The 21,106-nt window shown below is 32.8% G+C and overlaps 2 protein-coding genes across 2 annotated transcripts; one reads left to right on the forward strand and one right to left on the reverse strand.

The window, feature by feature from the left end:
- Positions 1-4,168: 4,168 nt before the first annotated feature.
- Positions 4,169-5,352, reverse strand: LOC123660500. The gene is made up of 2 exons (XM_045595563.1): positions 5,218-5,352; positions 4,169-5,141 (listed from the first exon to the last, which is right to left on the reverse strand). The coding sequence occupies exons 1-2, from the start codon at positions 5,327-5,329 to the stop codon at positions 4,570-4,572; spliced, it is 684 nt and encodes a 227-aa protein (XP_045451519.1). The 5' UTR covers positions 5,330-5,352; the 3' UTR covers positions 4,169-4,569.
- Positions 5,353-6,626: 1,274 nt separating this feature from the next.
- On the forward strand, positions 6,627-18,790 carry LOC123660418 (chromatin assembly factor 1 p55 subunit). Its single transcript, XM_045595505.1, has 10 exons — positions 6,627-6,730; positions 6,880-7,057; positions 7,175-7,290; positions 9,078-9,282; positions 10,957-11,031; positions 12,010-12,192; positions 13,407-13,524; positions 13,892-14,022; positions 17,353-17,530; positions 18,698-18,790. Exons 1-10 carry the CDS (start codon positions 6,709-6,711, stop codon positions 18,788-18,790), a joined length of 1,299 nt encoding a protein of 432 aa, XP_045451461.1. The 5' UTR covers positions 6,627-6,708.
- Positions 18,791-21,106: the final 2,316 nt, after the last annotated feature.

The following is a 21,106-nucleotide window of genomic DNA, read 5'->3' on the forward strand; positions in this document are numbered from 1 at the left end:
CGGTTTTTCTTCGTTTGCCTGCAAACACAATTATAATTAACTAGCTGACCCGGCGAACTTCGTATCGCCTAACACAAACTTTATCGTATGGTATTAAAGTTCAAATTGACTTAAGTATTATCACAAATCTTTTGTATGGGAGTATAGAAAAGTGTTGTTTTTAGACTTTTTCAGGAAATTTAAATTTTTTTTTTTAGAATTTTTCTCTCCGTAAGAACCATCCTCGTACTTCAAGGAATATTTTAAAAAAAGAATTAGCGAAATCGGTCCAACCGTTCTCGAGTTTTGCGCTTAGCAACACATTCAGCGACTCATTTTTATATTATAGATATTAATTCAAATTTTTCTAGTGGTTGAACTAGAAGTGTCATCAATTGATTGGATACGGGACTTTGAAAGTAACTATGAAAAGCGTAAAAAAATAGACAATAGTAAAGTGCGTATGAAAACCATAATATTAATGATAATACAAACACATATTATTAATCTACTAATCCCACCCTACTTATAGTACTCATCTGTTCACATTATGTCCTAGTATGAGGCGTCTTTGTTATGTATATTTTTAGATCTCATCAGAGACAAGGATTTAGATACAGTTATCAATTACAGTAACTAATTAATAAGTGTTCTATAGTGTTAGTTTTAATTACATAGATTTGATTTTCACAGTGAAAATCATAAATAATGCAAATGAAATAAGCCTCGATAAAATTCATTAATTAGTATTCAATGAATATAAAATAACATGAAAATAAATTGTTTCGAATTTCAAGTAATGCTTTTAACAATTTCCTCAAAAACTTATAATTAGATATTGATTTTTGTTATTTACCTTATGCTATTTTTTATTCGTCTCCTATATGGAGATAGAGACCTATGCCCAGCAGTGGGATTCTAAAGGCTGAATCGTATCATATTTTTATTTAATTGTAACCACTATTCATTTGGTTCATTCAACATCAGTTTAATTTAATTAAACCTTATAATTATTCTTCTTATTACACTTAAATGTCATTACATAAAATATTGTACCTCGTAATTGTTTCTATATTCATTGCATAACAATAACAAAAGCAAGTTATGTAGTTAATATAAAACTAAAATTGTTTTCTTTTTACAGTATCCTTATACGGGTGGTGGAATAAAATACAAGAAAAACATTGTTAGAGCCATTTTTATTTCAAAAGTTTGTTACAAAATATAATTAAAATAAATCATTTATTTATGTTTCATTGTCTATTTACAACAACAGGCATTCAGCTGGTACGATATGAATTAAAATAATAAATATGAATCAGCATTACAACTAAAAAAAGCATTATATCAAGCATTATACATTATCAAATTGAATACATATATCTTGTTTTTTTGGAATTGTCCTAATTGGTAAACAAACCGCTGTCAATCGTAATTCACGTTTTTTCCGCATTTATCACTCACTTTCACAAAATATTAGCTTACGGACATTTGTAAAACTCCATTTACTATTTATTTCACTAAAAACAAATATCAATTTATCATTTTAAACACATAAAAACTACAAAATACGAATTCCGAGAGTACAGATAACTAATATTTTCGAATATGACATTTCAATATCTTTTTTTATAAGGCAAATAGGGATGTGGTCATAATATTTTTAGAAGTGAATGAGTATAAGTGAATGAACAGCATGAGCGATAAAATAGGCCATGTTCTTTAACTATATTTTAAAATTTCACGAATTATAACTTGTTAAATAATATTACAGTAAAGCGATTTGTTATTTATTTGTATTTTGTTATTAATTGTTTTTTTTTCTTCTTTTTTTTATGTTGAGCGCACAAAAAAAATGCTTACAAAATATTGCAAATGTCAATCATTTATGGTAAAGTGTTCATTGTAAAGGTTTTATTTTATATTATGAATATTTCTGAATATCAATTTCATCCTGAACATTTTTAATGCTATCCCATATAATATTAAAGTATACCACATAGCAACGGCATAAACGTTTACTGTAGTTCACAGGAAAAAATTTTGAGACTTTAGGATGAGACTTAAGATTACCCAATGAGAGCTTCGTGGAGTACAATGTTATTAGTCCTTTTTTTAGATGTTAGAGAGAGTGTGCCGCCGGCGCAAGGTTTTTTATTCATAGTAAATACAAATAATGTGACAATAATATTAATAGGGTCGACTTTTTTTAGACACAGGCGGCCCCTTTATTTTGTTGTAAATTTTATTTTTGGTTTTTTTTTACCGACCATATCACATAAACGAAATATATAGGGGACTGTCCACTTTGTATGGGGGTTTCGGCCCCGAGTGGACAGTCACTGAGAATAATAATTATATATTAAGTTAGTAGTACTAACAAGTATGAATTAGAAAAATGATATAGTTTTGTATCCAGGTGTTTCATTTTTTGTTTTTTTGTGGATAATTACAAGAAGGTTTCTGAAATAAAAAATCATTGTTTTGTTATTTTTGTTTTACTAATCGGATTCGTACGTTAACAGAATGTTATCTAAAAACTAGGCAGGTAGATTTATAAAATCTTGAAACCTTTTTCAGCCCAAAAACCAAATAATTTCATGACATGGCCACAACAACCTACTGTCCGTCGACCAACCATGCAGTTGCAATAATATTTTTTTATGGCTTCTCTGCCTGACCTTTATTGTTTACATATAAAATAAATACAAAATATATTTTCCTACTTATGAATATGCCTACTGTGTATTTTACGTCGCAGTAGTGATGAATTCTCGGTTGACGGAAAACCTTACAGTAGGTTGCTATATCACCATGAAAGCAACATCGAAGTCAAATGAATGTATGAAGCAAAAGTCTGTAGTTTAGGGTTGCCATAATAAATAATATTTTCAATAAACAAATAAATCGATTAAATCGATAATCGAATTTAATATAATTAATTGCTTGCTTTTTATTTAGTCAATAACAATGTTTCTAAAATAGTTTATTTTTCACCAAAGTTAAATGTTTTTTTACTAAATACACTTTTATAGACTTTTTTTAGACTTTTTTCTTATTAATTCGATTTAACAATACTTTTAATCGATTTTAACAAATAATTGATTTAAAAATATTTTAAAATCGATTGTTCGTTAATAATAATTGTTTTTTTAAGACTGGCAACGTGTTGTAATCAAATCACCAACCGAAAATAAACTAGAAGTATATAATTAATGAATTAAAATACTTATTAAATAAACTTTTCATCAGTTTATATTGATAAAACTGCAATTCACGAATAAACATGATTTAATTTATGAAAATTATTGGTATATTTGTTTTTTTGTATGAATTCTGTTCACCTTGGGCCAAAATGGACAGTCCCCTTTGTTGCCTTTTATGCTCGATGCTCGATTAATATTTTTTTTCGTAATTCTGTACCTCTACTAATTCTTAGCAAAAATATTCAATATATTATTAGGTTTTGAAATAATTTTAGCAATATGGTATCATTAAATATTTCGATGTAAAATTAATTTTACTTTGTCTATGGCTTATTGATATTGTTCATTCATTTGCTCTTTGTGTCACTTCACTAAGCTACACTATACTCTAATTGTCTGTGGTCATAAGTACGCCATATTTGTTTACCAATTAGGACAATTCCAAAAAAACAGACCTTAGATTAAATGTGAATATTATTTTTCCTAACTCTTTGGTTTGATGCCAGCTTCAGTGTCTGTTGTACTTTAATTATAAAATTCTTCAAGAACCCATAACGTGATATAAGTCATAACAAACATGCTTATTACATAACAAGTGCCTATAAGTTTTGTTGAGCAAAGAAGCTAAGTTATATGAAATTGCCAATTGAAGGTTAGAAATACTTTTTCAGTCACAAACTGCCATGATACACATATTCACTGTTAAGTATCTTTAAATAGCAGTATTACTGGCTTAATAACTTTTTAAATAATGCTAATAATAAATATTGGAAGAGAAATGTTTGTAATAATTTTAATTAAATTTGTATAAAACTTTTTACCAATGATATTAATTTCAAAATAAAAAAAAAATTACTAAAATATTTTTTTTTTGAAAATGTAATTTTTTAAAATCTTTTTATACAACTTTAATTAAAAGAGAAATTATTTTGACATTCAAAATACACAAAATTTGTATTGAAAGTATAGAAAAGATACAAAAATAGAGAAGTATTCTTTATAATAAATGCAACAAGTGAAAAATGTAATTACATGTAGCTTTACATTCTCAACGTTCCACATAGAAAAACATCACAGCACCCATTGTAAGGTAAGAATAAATAAATAGGTAATATAATATGCATATTCCCAAAATACCTGACGCACACAATATAACTACTTTTTGATAATACAAAAACTTCTATTTCACTATGTACAAACTTACAAATTTAAAACTATAATGGCAATATGTGACTAAAACGCACACTTGTCACAACTTCTCACTTACATAAAAAGGCACAAGCAATCAAACTATAATGCATTCCCAGTAACCTTAACTTTTTTATAATGAAACTGTTCAGTCATCAAAATGCTTTCAAGTTAGATGAATAAAAAATATTCGATCCTACATATTGCTTCTCATACTCTGACAAAGTGATTGTACACAAATAGTTACGAATAAAAACACACAAATATCATGCGAAAACGCACTAATCCATTCTGTGACAGCAATGATCCTCCGTGCTCTGGTGGCTGACATGCCATTTAATAACAGAAGGATATTGGTAAAGTTAGAAGTTGGTTGTTTTGGGAACCAAATTAGTTTTGTTGTGACATACAATAATAAGGGAAGGAAGAAGTATGTGTTATCAAAAGTTACTAGCGAAAAACTATAAAACAATTGAATTAACAATGACAATAGCACTATATCGTACTTGTAGCTAAATAGTTTTTCCATTAACGGTGGCGACTGCGTAGGCTCAGATGTTGCAGGCAGAAAAGCTGCTATGTCATTACTTAAAGCATTGACATCTCCATCACTTATTGCAAAATTCTCGTGATTCGTTGACATAAAGCCGATTGGTTCTCCTGTATTTATTACACCATTGTTAAGAACACACTTGTTGGAAATGCTGCTTTCTTGGAACACGAAATTTTCATGGATTGGTTCAGATATTGGCGGTTTAATCGAAGGTTCTGTAAAAAGAAACAATTTTGGAATTTTAAAAATTAAAAAAAAAAGTAGAATAACACAACATTTTTAGATAAATACCTTTGCTAACTTCGTTTCCATTTTTTCCTGATATAAGTTGAAGTCTGTTATGAGAATTCTCTAATATTTTTCTTCTTCGTGCTTCACGACGTGCTAATGCTGCATCAGCCATATTGACAATTTGACAAAATTTTACAAAGTGTTACCACTTTATACTTATGTGACCAAAATATCATTGTCAAAGTCCTAAAGTTTTGATAAAAATTCAACATTTCATTTTTATCACGTGTTATAAATTTACTAGTGACCCGCCCCGGCTACGCACGGGGTAATGCTGATACTAAATCATTACATAGTATAAAACAAAGTCGCTTCCCAGTGTCTGTATGCTTAGATGCGGTTTTCTCTAGTAAATAGAGTGATTCCAGAGGAAGATTTATATGAATAATACATGCATAATATAGTAGAGGAGCACTGATATCTTTTACAGCCGTGCATAGCCAGGGCGGGTCGTTAGTATAAAATATAAAATAAATATTTGCAATGTAAGCGCAAAAAAATCTGTTTATTTACGACATCACATTAGAAACCTCTAAAACTATCAGTGTTCTTCTATTATCCTTTAACATAATAATATTATTTCACACAGTTGTCATTCTGCATTTATACAAATATTTTGCATCGGTCGCGGTTTGTTGTCATTAACATCTGATAACGATCGTTACTCAATAGTATATATCCGCCAACACGCAGTGGAGCAGCGTGGTGAATTAAGCTCCGATTCTTCTTCTACACAGAGGATGAGTCGTACGTATACCCAACAATTACACATGAATTATCCTCGAATATTCAGTATGATTTGGAGATATGAAAAAGACAGTTTTACCTAGCAGTGGAATGTTTAATACACTAATTCAGTTCAGTTTAATATCAATAATACGTTTATTAAACTCGTGGACCAATAAATTTTTAGCTTGGCTCAATAATTTTCGAATTATTAGAAAAAATCGTCCTATCAAGAATGATTCAAAACATTTTTTGAAGTGAAACTTCTTTAGGCGTATGAGGGCATCATTTTTAGGGCAACTTTTTTTCGATAGTGCTAGAACGGAAATCTTCTCGGAGCTTTAGATTTGTACAAATTTCAAAGAAAGAATTGCCAAAGAAATTTCACTTCTGAAATGTGTACTTTGTATGCGCAAACTTTTTTTTTATTAATCCAAAAAGCTGTAGATATTTTTGCATAGAATACAAAAAACTAGTATTTTCTATTTTATGTATTTTTTTCTCTCGTTTAATGATTAACATAAATCGTAACCATTTAATTTACCTACCTATTAAGCTATTACAATTTGAAAGTGTGGCACTACGCAGTACGCACTAACACTAATAGTAAAAAAAGTAAATTGAAAATTGTGAATTTTCATTTTGTTAGTTGGCAGCACTAACAACGCTAGAAAAGAATTGTTGTTTGGCGCCTTTACGGGGCCGGTTGGTTTTTGTGATAAAATACTTAAAAAGTGCGAACGAAAATTCGCTAATAACGTTAAAATGGGCGATAAAGGAGATGGAGGTAAAATATAATAAACCATAACACAATTTAAATGTTTTCTGCAGAGCATTATTATGCTTATTCTTGACAGACCGTTCATCATTTTTTTGGTTATCGGAATTGATGTATCTTCTTTAACAGCTTATTTTATTGCATTTTTTTGCTTATAGAAACGTTTGATGATGCCGTGGAAGAGAGAGTTATCAACGAAGAATACAAAATATGGAAGAAGAATACTCCATTTTTGTATGACCTGGTCATGACACACGCTTTGGAATGGCCTTCTTTGACGGCACAGTGGCTTCCTGATGTAACTAGGCCAGAAGGAAAAGATTATTCCGTTCACAGGTACCGAAATAATCTTTGAAATAAGCTAATCTTTATAGGCAACAAGTACTAGCTTTCTTTGTTGTACTTTTTTTACATTATAACAAATTTTTAACATTCGTGTGATTTTTTCCGTAGACTAATTCTGGGTACACATACATCAGATGAACAAAATCATCTACTGATTGCTAGTGTCCAACTCCCAAATGAAGATGCACAGTTTGATGCCAGTCATTATGATAATGATAAGGGTGGTAAGGTCTTGAACAACTTTGTCTCATTGAAAATTGGTATATCACGATTCAACCCGTAACATCCCACTGGTTGGCACAGGCTTCTTTCTCCATGTAGGAGATGGGTTGGAACTTAATCTGCCTCACTGCTCCAATCCGGGTTGATGGATTTAATATTAGATTAATTCCTTGCTATGAGTAACAATTGCTATTAGAGGTGTTCGTTATATTAGATAGCAGATAAAAAAAAACTACTATTTATAAATAATTATACAACCTATTATTTATTTAACTGGCAAGCGTTATATTTGATAAAAGTATATTTTTATTACTTTATAACTCAAATATACACAGAGCCAAATTGTACTCTATTTTAATGGAATAAGATTGAAATTCCTTTCAATTTCGAGAACATCTGACCCTGCCGTATAATATATTGGACCCATTTCAAATTGTATTCTATTGTAACTAGATAAGTACTATTTTCCTTTTAATGTCCAGAACCAATATATTTTTGAAAACTGATATTTGTATAGGATATTTTTGTTAATATTATACTACATAATTATTAGGTTATTTATTTCGTTTTGTTAAATAATCAGTATGGAAAATAATAATAAATAATATTTCTTTATGTGATGTTCGTCATTTTTGTGAGTTTGTAATTTTTACAATTGCGGTGTTGCATTTTTAGGAACTTTAAATATAATTTAGTTATGATAATAATAATATTAAAAGATAATTTATAATATGTAACATTTAACAGTGAGCACCAAAACGCGTTGTTATAATATTATATTTGTCGGCACTTGCGCTTTCGTACGCAATTAGCAAGGAATTTATAAACAACAGATGCATCGATCACGCCACCTAGTATATCGTTCGATAGTCACCTACCCTCACTCATTATATTACTAGAGTTATTCTGACGTGTATAAAACGATCGGTGCAACTGCGGCTAAGGAAGTCTTGGCTCTGGCTTGGCACGGTGCACTTGTTGTATCCTGCTAGTAGCTTAACATAGACTCCTTCAATAATTAATTTGTGCAAACGAAGTAATTGTTACATAATCTATAATTTGGCTAGGCAGGGCGGACAACTCGAGCAGTGAAGGTGAGCATTGATGTACATCTCAAATGGGGCCTTCCGTAAACCTACAGCTAGGTCGCAAGTTCTAAGCTCTGCTCTGAGTTACTCCCTCTGCCACACGATGGACTCGGCACCCTCACGGTGAAACCATCGAATGCTAAGAAGTTCGTCTCCCCCCCGTTAACTAATAACTGTCCCGCGTTCCTTGCTGCGTTGCCTTTCTGTTTAGTGATTCTTGTGTCATAATAAATTGGTGATATCGTAAATTGTGTTTACTTGTGCCAACATTGACCACTGAAGCCCACAGTAGACCGAGTACTCGAGAGACGATGAGCGAGAGAGATCTATCTCATCCAACATATTAATATATTATAACGTAAAAAATAATAGGCGTTTTATAAGTGTATTCTTATAACGCATTATTAATATATAGCCGTTTCGAACATCTCTAATCGCTATCATGTATCTATGATATCAAATGGAACCAACAGTTAGCATGCTATCTGAGGCACGGTGGGGAGACAACCAGACTGGAAAGAAATATTTGTACAAATACAAATATCTTTCCCGTGTGCAAATCAAATCCGCAATCACCAGGTTGTGAGTACACAGTGCATGCACCTCTATGCCAGAGTAATGTTACACTATATATCATTTAGCCATATGGCACCCATATGAAAAGGTATGGTTAAGGACCTACATATTTTCTTTTTCAACAGAATTTGGTGGTTTTGGGTCTGTATCGGGCAAAATAGACATAGAGATTAAGATTAATCATGAGGGCGAAGTGAACAGAGCCCGGTACATGCCACAGAACCCTTGCGTTATTGCTACGAAGACACCATCATCTGATGTTCTAGTATTTGATTACACCAAGCACCCCTCGAAACCTGAACCCTCTGGGGAATGTCATCCTGATCTCAGGTAAATATTTCTGATTCCAAATCATGTAAATTAAACAATAATATACTTCATTACTCAAAATGTTCATTAATATTTATGACTAGCTGCCCGGACAGACTTTGTTCTGTCGAAAGTTAATAGTAAATTTTATTTTATTGTGAAAATCTTCTGTTCATGAGCAATATACAAAAAATAAATTAGCTGAATTGATCAAGCCATTCTCGAGTTATGTGCTTAGCAGTATTCATTTTTATTTATATAGATTTGTACATACTGAGTAAATACTGATAATTTTATTTAGATAATATCCAGTTATTTTGGCCATTGAAATGTTTTGTATGAGGATAAAATTGTCCTGAAGATTTTGGTATTGTTAAAAATTCAAAGTATGGGGGGGGGGGGATAGGGTATAATAGTTACATTGTCAAACATTATTCATATAAGTTTAAACTTAATGATTACTAAGATTTTAAGCACATTTAATAATAATAAAGCAATTATTATTCCATCTTTTAAGGTTTTTACAATCCAAATGTGTATAATTGTGTTTGCAGGCAAACGAAGAAAAACCTACTTCAATTATATCGACAAGTAATACAACGTGTCTACCTAGACAAAAAAAGTCAAGTAAATACGCATTATCAAAGATTACTCCAAAGTTGTAATCAGATCTCGATGAAATTTAAATATGACCGCATGATAAACATTGGCTTTCGATTAAATTAAAAATCATCAAAATAGGTACACCCAGTAAAAAGTTATACAGATTTTCGAAAGTTTCCCTCGATTTCTCTGGGATCCCATCATCAGATCCTGATTTCCTTATCATGGTACCAAACTAGGGATATCTCCTTTCCAACGAAACAAGAATTATCAAAATCGGTTCATAAACGACGGAGTTATACCCGAACATACATATAAATATATATATATATATATATATATATATATATATATATATATATATATATATATATATATATACGGTCGAATTGAGTAACCTCCTCCTTTTTTTGAAGTCGGTTAAAAAAGTGGGGTACTTTTAAACATAAAATCTTGGATTAAACCTCTTAAGCCTTCATTTGTGTTTACGTTCCAGCTTGTAACATCCCACTAGGCATAGAGGGCATCCATTAATTACATGAGCTATTTTTCGATCAGTTTAGACTCCTCCCTTTAGGCGAGATTTAGTGAGATTTACCTGGACCACCTCTAAATTTATTTTTATTATTCGGGAAAATAATATACCGTTCAGGTATAGTTGATATATGTAATAAAGTTTTTACTCAATCAATTTTTTTTAAATATCTAATATATATATATTTTATATATTTTTTTAATTTAGGTGAGATTTTCGATTTAACCCCGTTTTAATGAGAATTGGGAAAGATTTCATGGCCATTCTGTGCTCACATAAAATTAATGGATGTCCTGATAGGAAACTTTCTTCATGTAGGAGAAGGATCGGATAATCCACCACACTCCTCCACTGCAGATTGGTGGATCATTTCTGTTTATTATGACATAATTCCATCTACATCTTTCTTATTACTCCTGTGTTTCTTCTTTCTATTGGCCCTAACCATTAAGTGATGTAAGACATTATATGTCTATCTTTTGCCTTTGTGCTTGATTAGCTAGTAAGCAAATTTGTAATATACAAAATAAAAATAACACATTACACTTTTTTTTTAGATTACGTGGTCATCAAAAGGAGGGATATGGCCTCTCATGGAACCCCAACCTCAATGGCTATCTCCTTTCAGCGAGGTAAGCTATTATAAGTAATAAATACTGCAAAATTGCTATATATAAACTAAATAGTTCTTGAAGAAAAAAACAGCAATATAGATGATAACCTTTTTTTAAAAATAGGATACCAATAAAAATATCTGTAACTAAAAAAAAAAACATGTTTTTTAAACCTTGTTCGTCATAGAAGGTTAAGGAGAGTAAAATATACATGATTATAGAAAAAGTCGTAATAGAATGTTGCTTTGTGTAATAAATAATAAACATTGCACACTCAGTGCCCTTGTAGAATGTCCTGTATTATGGAGCCAAATACCTACAAATACTCAGACAATAAAAATGTGTCTGCTCACATAAGAAAAAAATTATCATGTGTGAGGATTGAACACAAAACTTAGTAGAACAAACAATAACTGTGACCACTGCACCAACCTGTCGCATATATAGTTGTACATAGTACCCATTAAATAGTTGTTATACTCCATGGACTAACATATAATAAATATGCTAATTAAAATACTATGTAACTAGTTTAATAAGCCTCAGTTTATTATTGTTGCTTCAATTATTTTTGCACAAATTATTATCTATACAAATAAATAAAATTGGAGTGTCTGTTTGTAATATTAAAATAACAGCTTTTTACTAAATGCATATGGCTGTATACACGGTACATATACCAAAATGAATTTTTTTACAATTTTTGTCTGTCTGTCTGTTCAGGCTAATCTCCGACCGATTTTCACAGGATTTTCTTTTTTTTAATATAGATTTATTTCTAATATAGATACAGTAAATATAATTATCATAATTATGAAAATTGCATGTTTTCTCGATAACAGTCGCGTAATCTTAGTTTTTAAATATTGCAATGATGGCGACTGCCACATCACTGCCACGTACTAATTTTGAGTTTAGCTCTAAACCTGTTAATATCTCGCATGAAATAGAGATTACATCTAGATATGACAATCGTGCTTAAATAATTAATTACAGTGATGATCATACAATCTGCCTGTGGGACATCAACGCGACCCCAAAGGAGGGCCGAGTGATAGAGGCCAAATCTGTATTCACCGGCCACACAGCGGTGGTGGAGGACGTCGCTTGGCATCTTTTGCATGAGTCCCTGTTTGGTTCCGTGGCTGACGATCAGAAGCTCATGATTTGGGATACTAGGTCGTTGTTATTTGTTCAATTTTACAACTAGGTCGGTAAACAAGCATATGTCTCACTTGATGGTAAACGATTGCTTAAGCTTTTAGCAGCCAGCAACACAAGACGCATAGCAAGTTCTTGTTCATAAGCTGACTTTACCATGCCTCCCAGAAGCTCGGTAATAATAAAATAAAACAAAGATTAAAAAATAAAATAAAGATTCAATTTACAAGTGTATTTAATTGTTTATGTATGTATGCCAATTTAAAAATGTTTTTAATTTAAAAAGTTTTAAAGGAAATCTTAAATGATATCATCACTTCGGCCTATCACTGTCCACTGCTGGACATGGGCCTCCACAAGTTCGCGCTAAAAATGGAGTGAACTCATGTGTTTTGCCCATAATCACCACGCAGGGCAGGCGGGTTGGTGACCACAGGGTTTTGTCGCACTGAAGTCGCTGCTGCCCGTCTTCGGCCTGTGTTATTGAAAGCCAGCAGTTGGATGGTTATCCCGCCATAGGTCGGCTTTTTAAGTTTCAAGGTGGTAGTGGAACTGTAATTCCTTAGTCGCCTCATACGACACCCACGGGAAGAGAGGGGGTGGCTATATTCTTACTGCCGTAACCACATAGCAGAAATTATATAAATAATAATGTAGAATATCAACTTCTGTGAAATTTCATGTATTTCATAGTTATATTTTATATATTGTATTATATAGCTAAACAGTTTGTCTGAACACTGTTAACTGAGTCATTTTAATTATTTTAAGAAGAATTACTAAACAAGTAGTAACAATCAATAAATATAATAAAAATTTACCGAATCTGCAATAGGCTGAAGTGAATCTCAGAAATGGTTTATCCGATTAAATGTGGTTTTCACTAATATATTGTGGGGGTCAGCTTTATTTAACATTTAGTGTTTGCTTCATGTCCATCGGTTCATAAATAAAAAGGTTATGCCAATTACAACAATCACGTTGAACATGTAAATACCGAAACGACAGTGTTTATAATCCAAAATAAACTAAAAGATGCATCCAAAAATGCTGTCCACCATTCCACGCGAACGAAGTCGCGGGCACAGCAAGTAGGATAATAAATTTCTTATATTGTACACCATTAAATGAAAGATGTTCTAATGTGGTCTTATAGCTGGAAGAGAGATGACTGCCTGACACGTATGTGCTGTTTAAGTTTTAAATTAATAATAAAATTAAATTCCTTATAGGTGTAATAACACGTCAAAGCCATCTCACACAGTTGATGCACACACCGCTGAAGTAAACTGCCTCAGCTTCAACCCGTATTCGGAATTTATACTTGCAACTGGTAGTGCTGATAAAACTGTAAGTTCATTATGTTATTGATTTTCCTTTTATAAGAAAACAATCGTAACTCTTAGATTTTTTCATATTCAATTTTTTTACTTTCTCAATATGTTATTAGGCCTAATATATTAATTCTTATGTAATGAATGGTCTTACAATTCCAAATATTTCATTCAATCAATTGCAAAAAAGCATAATCTTTAATTTTTAATTAAATTGCAAAGTATTTTGAATGAGCTTAGTAGTAAACGAGTTACATTGATTTTATAATTCTTAAAACTAATTTTTGCACTGTAAAACCTGTTCAACAAAAAATATCTATAAAGACTATAAAAAATCGTGCTTATTAATTTAATTTTAATACAATTATTATATTTATTCCTAGGTGGCTTTATGGGATTTGCGTAACTTAAAGCTTAAACTGCATTCGTTCGAATCTCATAAAGATGAAATTTTCCAAGTACAGTGGTCACCGCACAACGAGACTATACTTGCAAGTAGTGGAACGGATAGGAGGTATGATTTAAATATTATAATACATTTTAAGCTAATTTTGGTGACAAATACTCACAAATAATTGTTTTCGACTGATCATTTAGCTAAAAAAAAATAGTATTTGATATGATCATTGAACTCAATAAAAATTAAAAAAAAACCCGACACAATAACCTGAGTTGCCTTTAAAAAGTAAAAAATTATTAAAGAAACGAAGTACCTAAGTATGTACGAGTATTAGTTATTCTAAAAAAAAATACATCGCGTAGAGGTACCGCCCCTACTTATTTATAACTTACTATTTATTTTTTCATTAGTATCACATGCCTACCTAACTCTTTTACCCGAGCCTTATTATTTTTTGTGTTAAAGTTAAAGTAAATTGATGTTAAAGTACATAACTACAACTCGGAAAAAAGGAATACTACAGAGCGGAAAAGTAGGAGCGGTTCCCCAACGCGATGTATTTTTTTTTATAGAATTACTAATACTCGTACATATTTAGGTACTTTAAGATTGAGTTACTTTAATTATTTTTTACTTTTTAACCTTTTGAACGCCACTGCTCAAATCCATTCCCGTGCCCTGTACGCCAAGGCATATAAAATAAACAAAAATACCTACGAAAAAAATAGTGTTTCCAAGAGTCGTTATCGAGTACCACAGAGTGACTTGTTTTTGTTGGTTTTTATGCAATAAATGACTACCTATATAATCTAGGAAGGTTTATTTTTTCAATATTTTTCTTGTGTTATCTTGCACTCCTTATATAAACTTACAATAACATAAATAAAAAACAAACATTACAAAAATAATCGTAGTAAAGCACAACACTCTTCTATCGCCATGACGTCACTGTCACGACTGGACGACTACGGCGCAGCTGACCTACGGTTTTGAAACTTTCTTAGAGACGTGCTGTGCCGCACGCAAGGAAGCCGCACGCTATATATCGAGTTCGAATCGAATCGATATAATATATACATAAAAAAGTAATTTAAAATAATTAACCAAATTCATATTTGTAATTTATTAGATAATTAATAACTAAAAAGGGAGTAATAAAAGTTTCATATTAATAATTGTATTTGCTGGCAAACGAAAAAAACTGACTTCAATTATATCGACTAGTATACAACGTAGGTAGACGAAAAAATAGTCAAGTAAATACGCATTAGGGGGCGTTCATAAAATACGTGAGATGTTGGGGGGGGGGGGGGTCAAGTCAAATCTCATCTAATCTTACGTTGGAGAGAGGGGGGCCTCTGCAAACATCACGCATTTTTTTTCTGATTGAAACAAACAAATACATATATAATTTCATTCATACTTCGACGTTATACATCTACTGACTGTCAAACCACTATATTTGTTTAATACCAAATAGATCAGAACGAAGTTGAAGGAGCAGATGATTTTACTGAAAATCATATGACATGTTGGTTCCAATAGTGTCTCTTGAGACCGTGCATGATTCTCCGTGGACTGAATTACAGTAGATATTCTTTTTAATCACAGTAGTCCCGATTTAATTATTCTATGGTTAAATTTTTATTACACTTACTAGCGACCCGCCCCGGCTTCGCACGGGTGCAATGCTTTTACTAAATATACTACAGAATGTCTTTATTTATAGTGTGAAGCTAGCTTAAAGCATGGTTATTAACATAATAACAACAACATTCAAATATGCGTCGTTAGATTACACGTTGTTACAGAGTGCATTGAAAAAATACAGGTTCACTGCTCGTTCCCGGTAGGTGATAGCGTGATAATATGTAGCCTATATGTTGACCCGACTTCTTAATAATATTCGTGCCAAATTTGAAGTAAATCCATATAGTACTTTTTGAGTTTAACCCGGACTTACATACAGACAAACAGACAAAAATTCTAAAAACTATATTTTTGGCGTCGGTATCGATTGTAGATCACACCCCAAGTATTCTTTAAAAAAAAATATACAATGTACAGTTTTGACTTTCCTACTATTTTTAACCGAGTTCAAAACAAGGGGAGGTTACTCAATTTGAACGTATATATATTATATATATGTATGTATTTAATGTATGTTCGGGGATAACTCCGTCGTTGATAAACCGATTTTGATAATTCTTGTTTCGTTGGAAAGGAGATATCCCTAGTTATGTGATAAGGAAACCAGGATCTGATGATGGGATCCCAGAGAAATCAAGGGAAACTCGAAAATCCGCATAAATTTTTACTGGGTGTACCGATTTTGATGATTTTTAATTTAATCGGAAGACGATGCTTATCATAAATATAAAATTAATAATTATTGACGGCACATTAAAGAATAACTATGAGTAAACTTTCTAACAAAGACTAGCTCTAACAAATCAGGTAAAAATCTTTAAGTAGCTTCTTAAAAGATGTAAGAGTTTTAGCCTCCCTAATACTTTTAGGCAAGGCATTCCACAGAATTATTGACTGCACTGTAAAAGAGCAATTGTTGGAAGCAGTGTGATGGATATAATTCGAGCGCAGTGCCTTGTCAGATTTGCGTACTATAAACTTTTGTCTTAGATACTCTGGGGCCCGGGGATTTTTAGGTACATTGTAAAGCAGCGACAGCATTCTAGTATTCCGGCGAAAACGATTGACAACCGCTTGAGCTTACTTATTTATTTGTGATGGTTCTAAATTGTGCCTTTTTGTGTGCAAATAAAGTTATATAAATAAAATAAATAGAAATTATTAAATTAATTTCATCACTCTACATACTAAAAAATAGAGGAGTTCTTCCGGGGATTTGGGAGTGACTCAAGCGTGTCAGAATAACCTTGCACAACTTTGAGCAACTTAAACCTTGTGAAGAATTCAAGAGATTAGTAAAAAAAAAAACGAGTATTAGAAAAACACGAGCGCGTCAGATTATTATGCTGTACAGACATTTCACTTTGATGTTCTTTGATGTTTGTGGCAGATTAATATTTTTCTGTTATCAAAAACACTTAGGTATACCATTAATATCTGACGCACTCGAGTACCTACTTCTTCGTGACTGACTTATTGCCAATTTCAATACTCTATCTATCTCTGAATTTGCTTACTTTAGATAGAATTTTGACGTAAGCTTCATACAAATAGTGTCAAAAACCTATCGTTAGTAGGCAAAAGAATAGATAGATAGATTATTGAAAACGGCCGTTAAAGCTCTCCCCATCGCTGAAATGGCAATTATAACCTTTGTTTATTATTAGCATCTAATCTTCACAATTCAGTTTGAGTCTACGACACTCAAGTAAATCAACATTTAGCATTCTGGCCTCAATTACTAAGCAACCTTGACTTGGTCACAATTTGGAATGTGTGTGTGTGTGTGTTCAGGCTGCACGTATGGGACCTCTCCAAGATCGGCGAGGAGCAGACGGCGGAGGACGCGGAGGACGGCCCGCCCGAGCTGCTGTTCATCCACGGCGGCCACACGGCCAAGATCTCTGACTTCTCCTGGAACCCTAACGAGCCCTGGGTTATCTGCTCCGTCTCCGAGGACAACATCATGCAGGTGAGAGTTACTTTGCTATTAGTTATGTCGTTTTTGTTTTGATTTGCTGAGTGAGACACATTTTCGAGTGCTCGAAAATGTGTCCGAAACTGTTTACCACTGCGCTAGAGCACGTTTTATGACCTTGGATTGGGGGGAACGAGGCATCAACGTCAACGGTGAATTCATCTCTCACCTTCGTTTCGCCGACGATATTGTCATCTTTGCGGAGACGCTGGATGAGTTAGGCCAGATGCTGGCCGGCCTAAACGAGTCCTCCCGACGTGTCGGTCTCTGTATGAACTTGGATAAGACGAAGGTTATGTTTAACAACCAAGTCATACCGATACCGGTATCGGTCGATGGTACCCTTCTCGAAGTTGTTCAGGATTATATTTACCTAGGCCATACTATCCAACTAGGCCGCAATAACTTCGAGAAGGAGGCCGATAGGAGAATTCGATTGGGCTGGGCAGCGTTTGGCAGACTTCGTCGAGTCTTCACTTCGAAGATTCCGCAATGCTTGAAAACAAAAGTCTTCGAGCAATGCGTCCTGCCTGTGTTAACATACGGAGCCGAGACGTGGACACTGACGAAGGGACTGGTCCACAAGATTAAAGTCGCTCAACGTGCAATGAAACGGGCTATGCTTGGGGTCTCTCTCAAAGATAGGATTAGAAATGAGACTATCCGCGAGAGAACGAAAGTAACCGTCATAGCCCATAGCATTAGCAAGTTGAAGTGGTAGTGGGCTGGTCATCTGTGTCGCAGGACCGATGACCGTTGGAGCAGACGGGTCCTGGAGTGGAGACCGCGTCTTGGCAAACGCAGTGTGGGACGTCCTCCGGCCCGTTGGACCGACGATCTACGTAAGATTGCCGGTGTAGGCTGGATGAGGATTGCGGAAAACCGGGATGTTTGGCGCGTACTTGGGGAGGCCTATGTCCAGCAGTGGACTGCAATAGGCTGAGCTGACTGACTGAATTATAACTTGGAGTAACGTAAATTTTAATTATGGCGCTGACTTTCAGTGAGCCCCTTTTATAAGTCACGTATTTACTGAAGATAATGATGATATATGAAAATAAGACATTGAAAAATTTTTCTTTACTTTTTAACAAACAGATTGAACCATTCCTTTGCTTACTTATATTTAATTTATTACTTAATTTTTTTCTTTTCGTTTAGGTGTGGCAGATGGCAGAGAACATATATAACGACGAAGAGCCTGAGACGCCAGCCTCCGAGCTGGAGTCGGGAGTGAATGTCAACCATGGGTAGATCCTCGCCCCCGGCCTCCTACCCGGGGCTCGGTCCACGCGTGGTAATCGCGTACGTCCCTACGCACCTAGGCCCAGAAAACTTTTTAATAATTGATATTTTACTTTCTGTTCTTAAATTGCCCTTTTTTGTATACAACTTGGTCGGCAAACAATTTCAAAAATTTCAAAAGCATGAGTAACCTGTAAATAATTTTATTTTAATGATTATGGTATGGATAAGATTTAAATAGACCTAAAAGTGGCCAGAGAATCCAGAGACTTACATTGCCCGTGGCCCTCAAGACTTGATTTGGCCCCCGATAATTTTTAGACTACAAAAGACTGTACGTATTAGAACATTATTTTCAATAAAGGCTTATAACACGTCAAACGCGATTCAGTTAAACGGTGGATGTCTTAAGAATATCAATCCATGTTTGCATTGTCATAGCATCTATATAGATATTATTTTCCATCAAACATCACACTGTTTTGTGTTTGGTGTGTATTAAATTACTAGTACACGCACGTCACTCAGGTCTCACAGGTTTTTTCTACGTCAATTTAGAAATTTCTATGTGAGGTCTATTCCAATGTTTCTTCTATGTTTTGAGATGGTATCGACGCCCCGGGGAATAAAGTCGTAAAGCGCTTAAAATTTACATTTATTGATTGATAATTTTAATGGTTTGCATTTTCGGCATCTATAGGTCGTAATACAGGTTTCAGGGACTTTTTTAAATTTATTTTTTTCTAAAAATCCAAGAAGTTCTAACAATTTATATTTTTACTCTCCGGAAAACATATCACAATTACAACCCATAATAATATCGTAGTCATATAATATGGAACCAACATCTGTCTCAATAAGCCGGTAAGCTGTTATACCATTTTATTCACGTAAAAAAAATGGATAACTAATTTCCCTAACACATGTTACCGCTAAGCGTTCGGTCAGTGTTGGTCGGTAAACGTACATTACTGCTTTATTATTAGCTTAATTTTCGATACGATTTCACGTAAACATGATTTACAAATTTTATTATGGATTTTAAGTGATGTATTCGTTGGATACTATTTTTTTTAGTATCGTAATACATGCAAACAGTTTTCATTACATACACCTAATATAAAAATCAGTGTTACCCATTTTTGGCAATGACTTTAAAAGTGATATTTAATTTATTTTTATAGCCACATGTTACGTAAAAAATGCTAAAAATAATAATGTATAATACAATATTACCGTTTAGGACACGCGATATAACAAAAAACTGTTTATTGCTCGTCCTGTAAAATTTACTTTTCTCTATTACCACTATTCCCCGGGGGTGTCGGTTGATCGAGGGCAGTAATGACACGAAGTAATTAATAACAAAATTATGTGATAAAAATTTATATGAGCCATCCAATGAAGAGTTTGCTTTATGTTCGAATGGTAATTGTATTAAAAACTAATATTTATTGTTGTAAAATTTGATAACCAGGTACCATCCGTAAAATGTATTAATAAGACCTGAGAAAGTGTATGGGTTTTATTCCAGCAATAGGAACATCGCTATCGATTGATTGACTGATATGAAAGATTTCATCACTCTAGTATGTAAGCAGACTACAACAGGACATGTTTGAATATTTTACTTAAATAAGATTAAATTTCGTACATTTTTATTTACAAAATATTTAGCGATATTTTTAATGTTGATCTAAAACTCCAAAAAAGGGGCCAACGTTAGATTTTTCACAAAAGAATCTCCGATGGCAAACACTTGTTTATTTTTAATGAAACGACATTTTTTTGTTACGTGATATATGTGCATATTATACATTAACGCATTTAAATGAATCCTAACTCACGAAAGAGAGAGGTTATAATAATTGTAACCTGTTCATTTTCGTTAAGAAATATTTGTTACGAATTCGTTGTCAAGTGTCAACCACGAAATAGGCATTTCCAAAAAAAACAATAGTTTTTATTTGTAAAAATCTTGAAAGAGGTAACATACGAATTAAAAGGAAAGATGTATACTAAATTTCTGTCTAAAAACATTTTTGCTGTCCATTAATTTGATGACATTCAGAATAAACCGAAGTAAGGCGCAGGCTAATGGTTGTCAGTGTGAAATGCATTTTTATATATTTCGTATCGAAACTGAACGGATTACGTTCAAGTAAACTTTGCTTAAAAAAATAAGGCATTTGTATAATTTTCTATTTTCATTAAAAAGAAAATGTCGTCTTCCGACGACTTTAATTTTTGCAAAGTTTTAGTTAATACAAAATAATTTTAAGTTATTCTAAAGCCGTCGTGTCGGCCCTTAAAGGTCGATTTAGT

Source organism: Melitaea cinxia, chromosome 15 (assembly GCF_905220565.1).
Source record: "Melitaea cinxia chromosome 15, ilMelCinx1.1, whole genome shotgun sequence".
In the NCBI taxonomy this organism is placed as follows: domain Eukaryota; kingdom Metazoa; phylum Arthropoda; class Insecta; order Lepidoptera; family Nymphalidae; genus Melitaea; species Melitaea cinxia.

What these genes read in the sequence shown, in the direction of transcription:
- LOC123660500 (XM_045595563.1), bottom strand. Translation starts at nt 5,329, where the DNA reads ATGGCTGATGCAGCATTAGCACGTCGTGAAGCACGAAGAAGAAAAATA. An exon ending in TGGAAACGAAGTTAGCAAAG is followed by an intron (nt 5,142 to 5,217) that starts GTATTTATCTAA and finishes TTCTTTTTACAG; the next exon opens with AACCTTCGATTAAACCGCCA.
- LOC123660418 (XM_045595505.1), top strand. Translation starts at nt 6,709, where the DNA reads ATGGGCGATAAAGGAGATGGAG. An exon ending in GGCTATCTCCTTTCAGCGAG is followed by an intron (nt 11,032 to 12,009) that starts GTAAGCTATTAT and finishes AATTAATTACAG; the next exon opens with TGATGATCATACAATCTGCC. An exon ending in CTCATGATTTGGGATACTAG is followed by an intron (nt 12,193 to 13,406) that starts GTCGTTGTTATT and finishes AATTCCTTATAG; the next exon opens with GTGTAATAACACGTCAAAGC.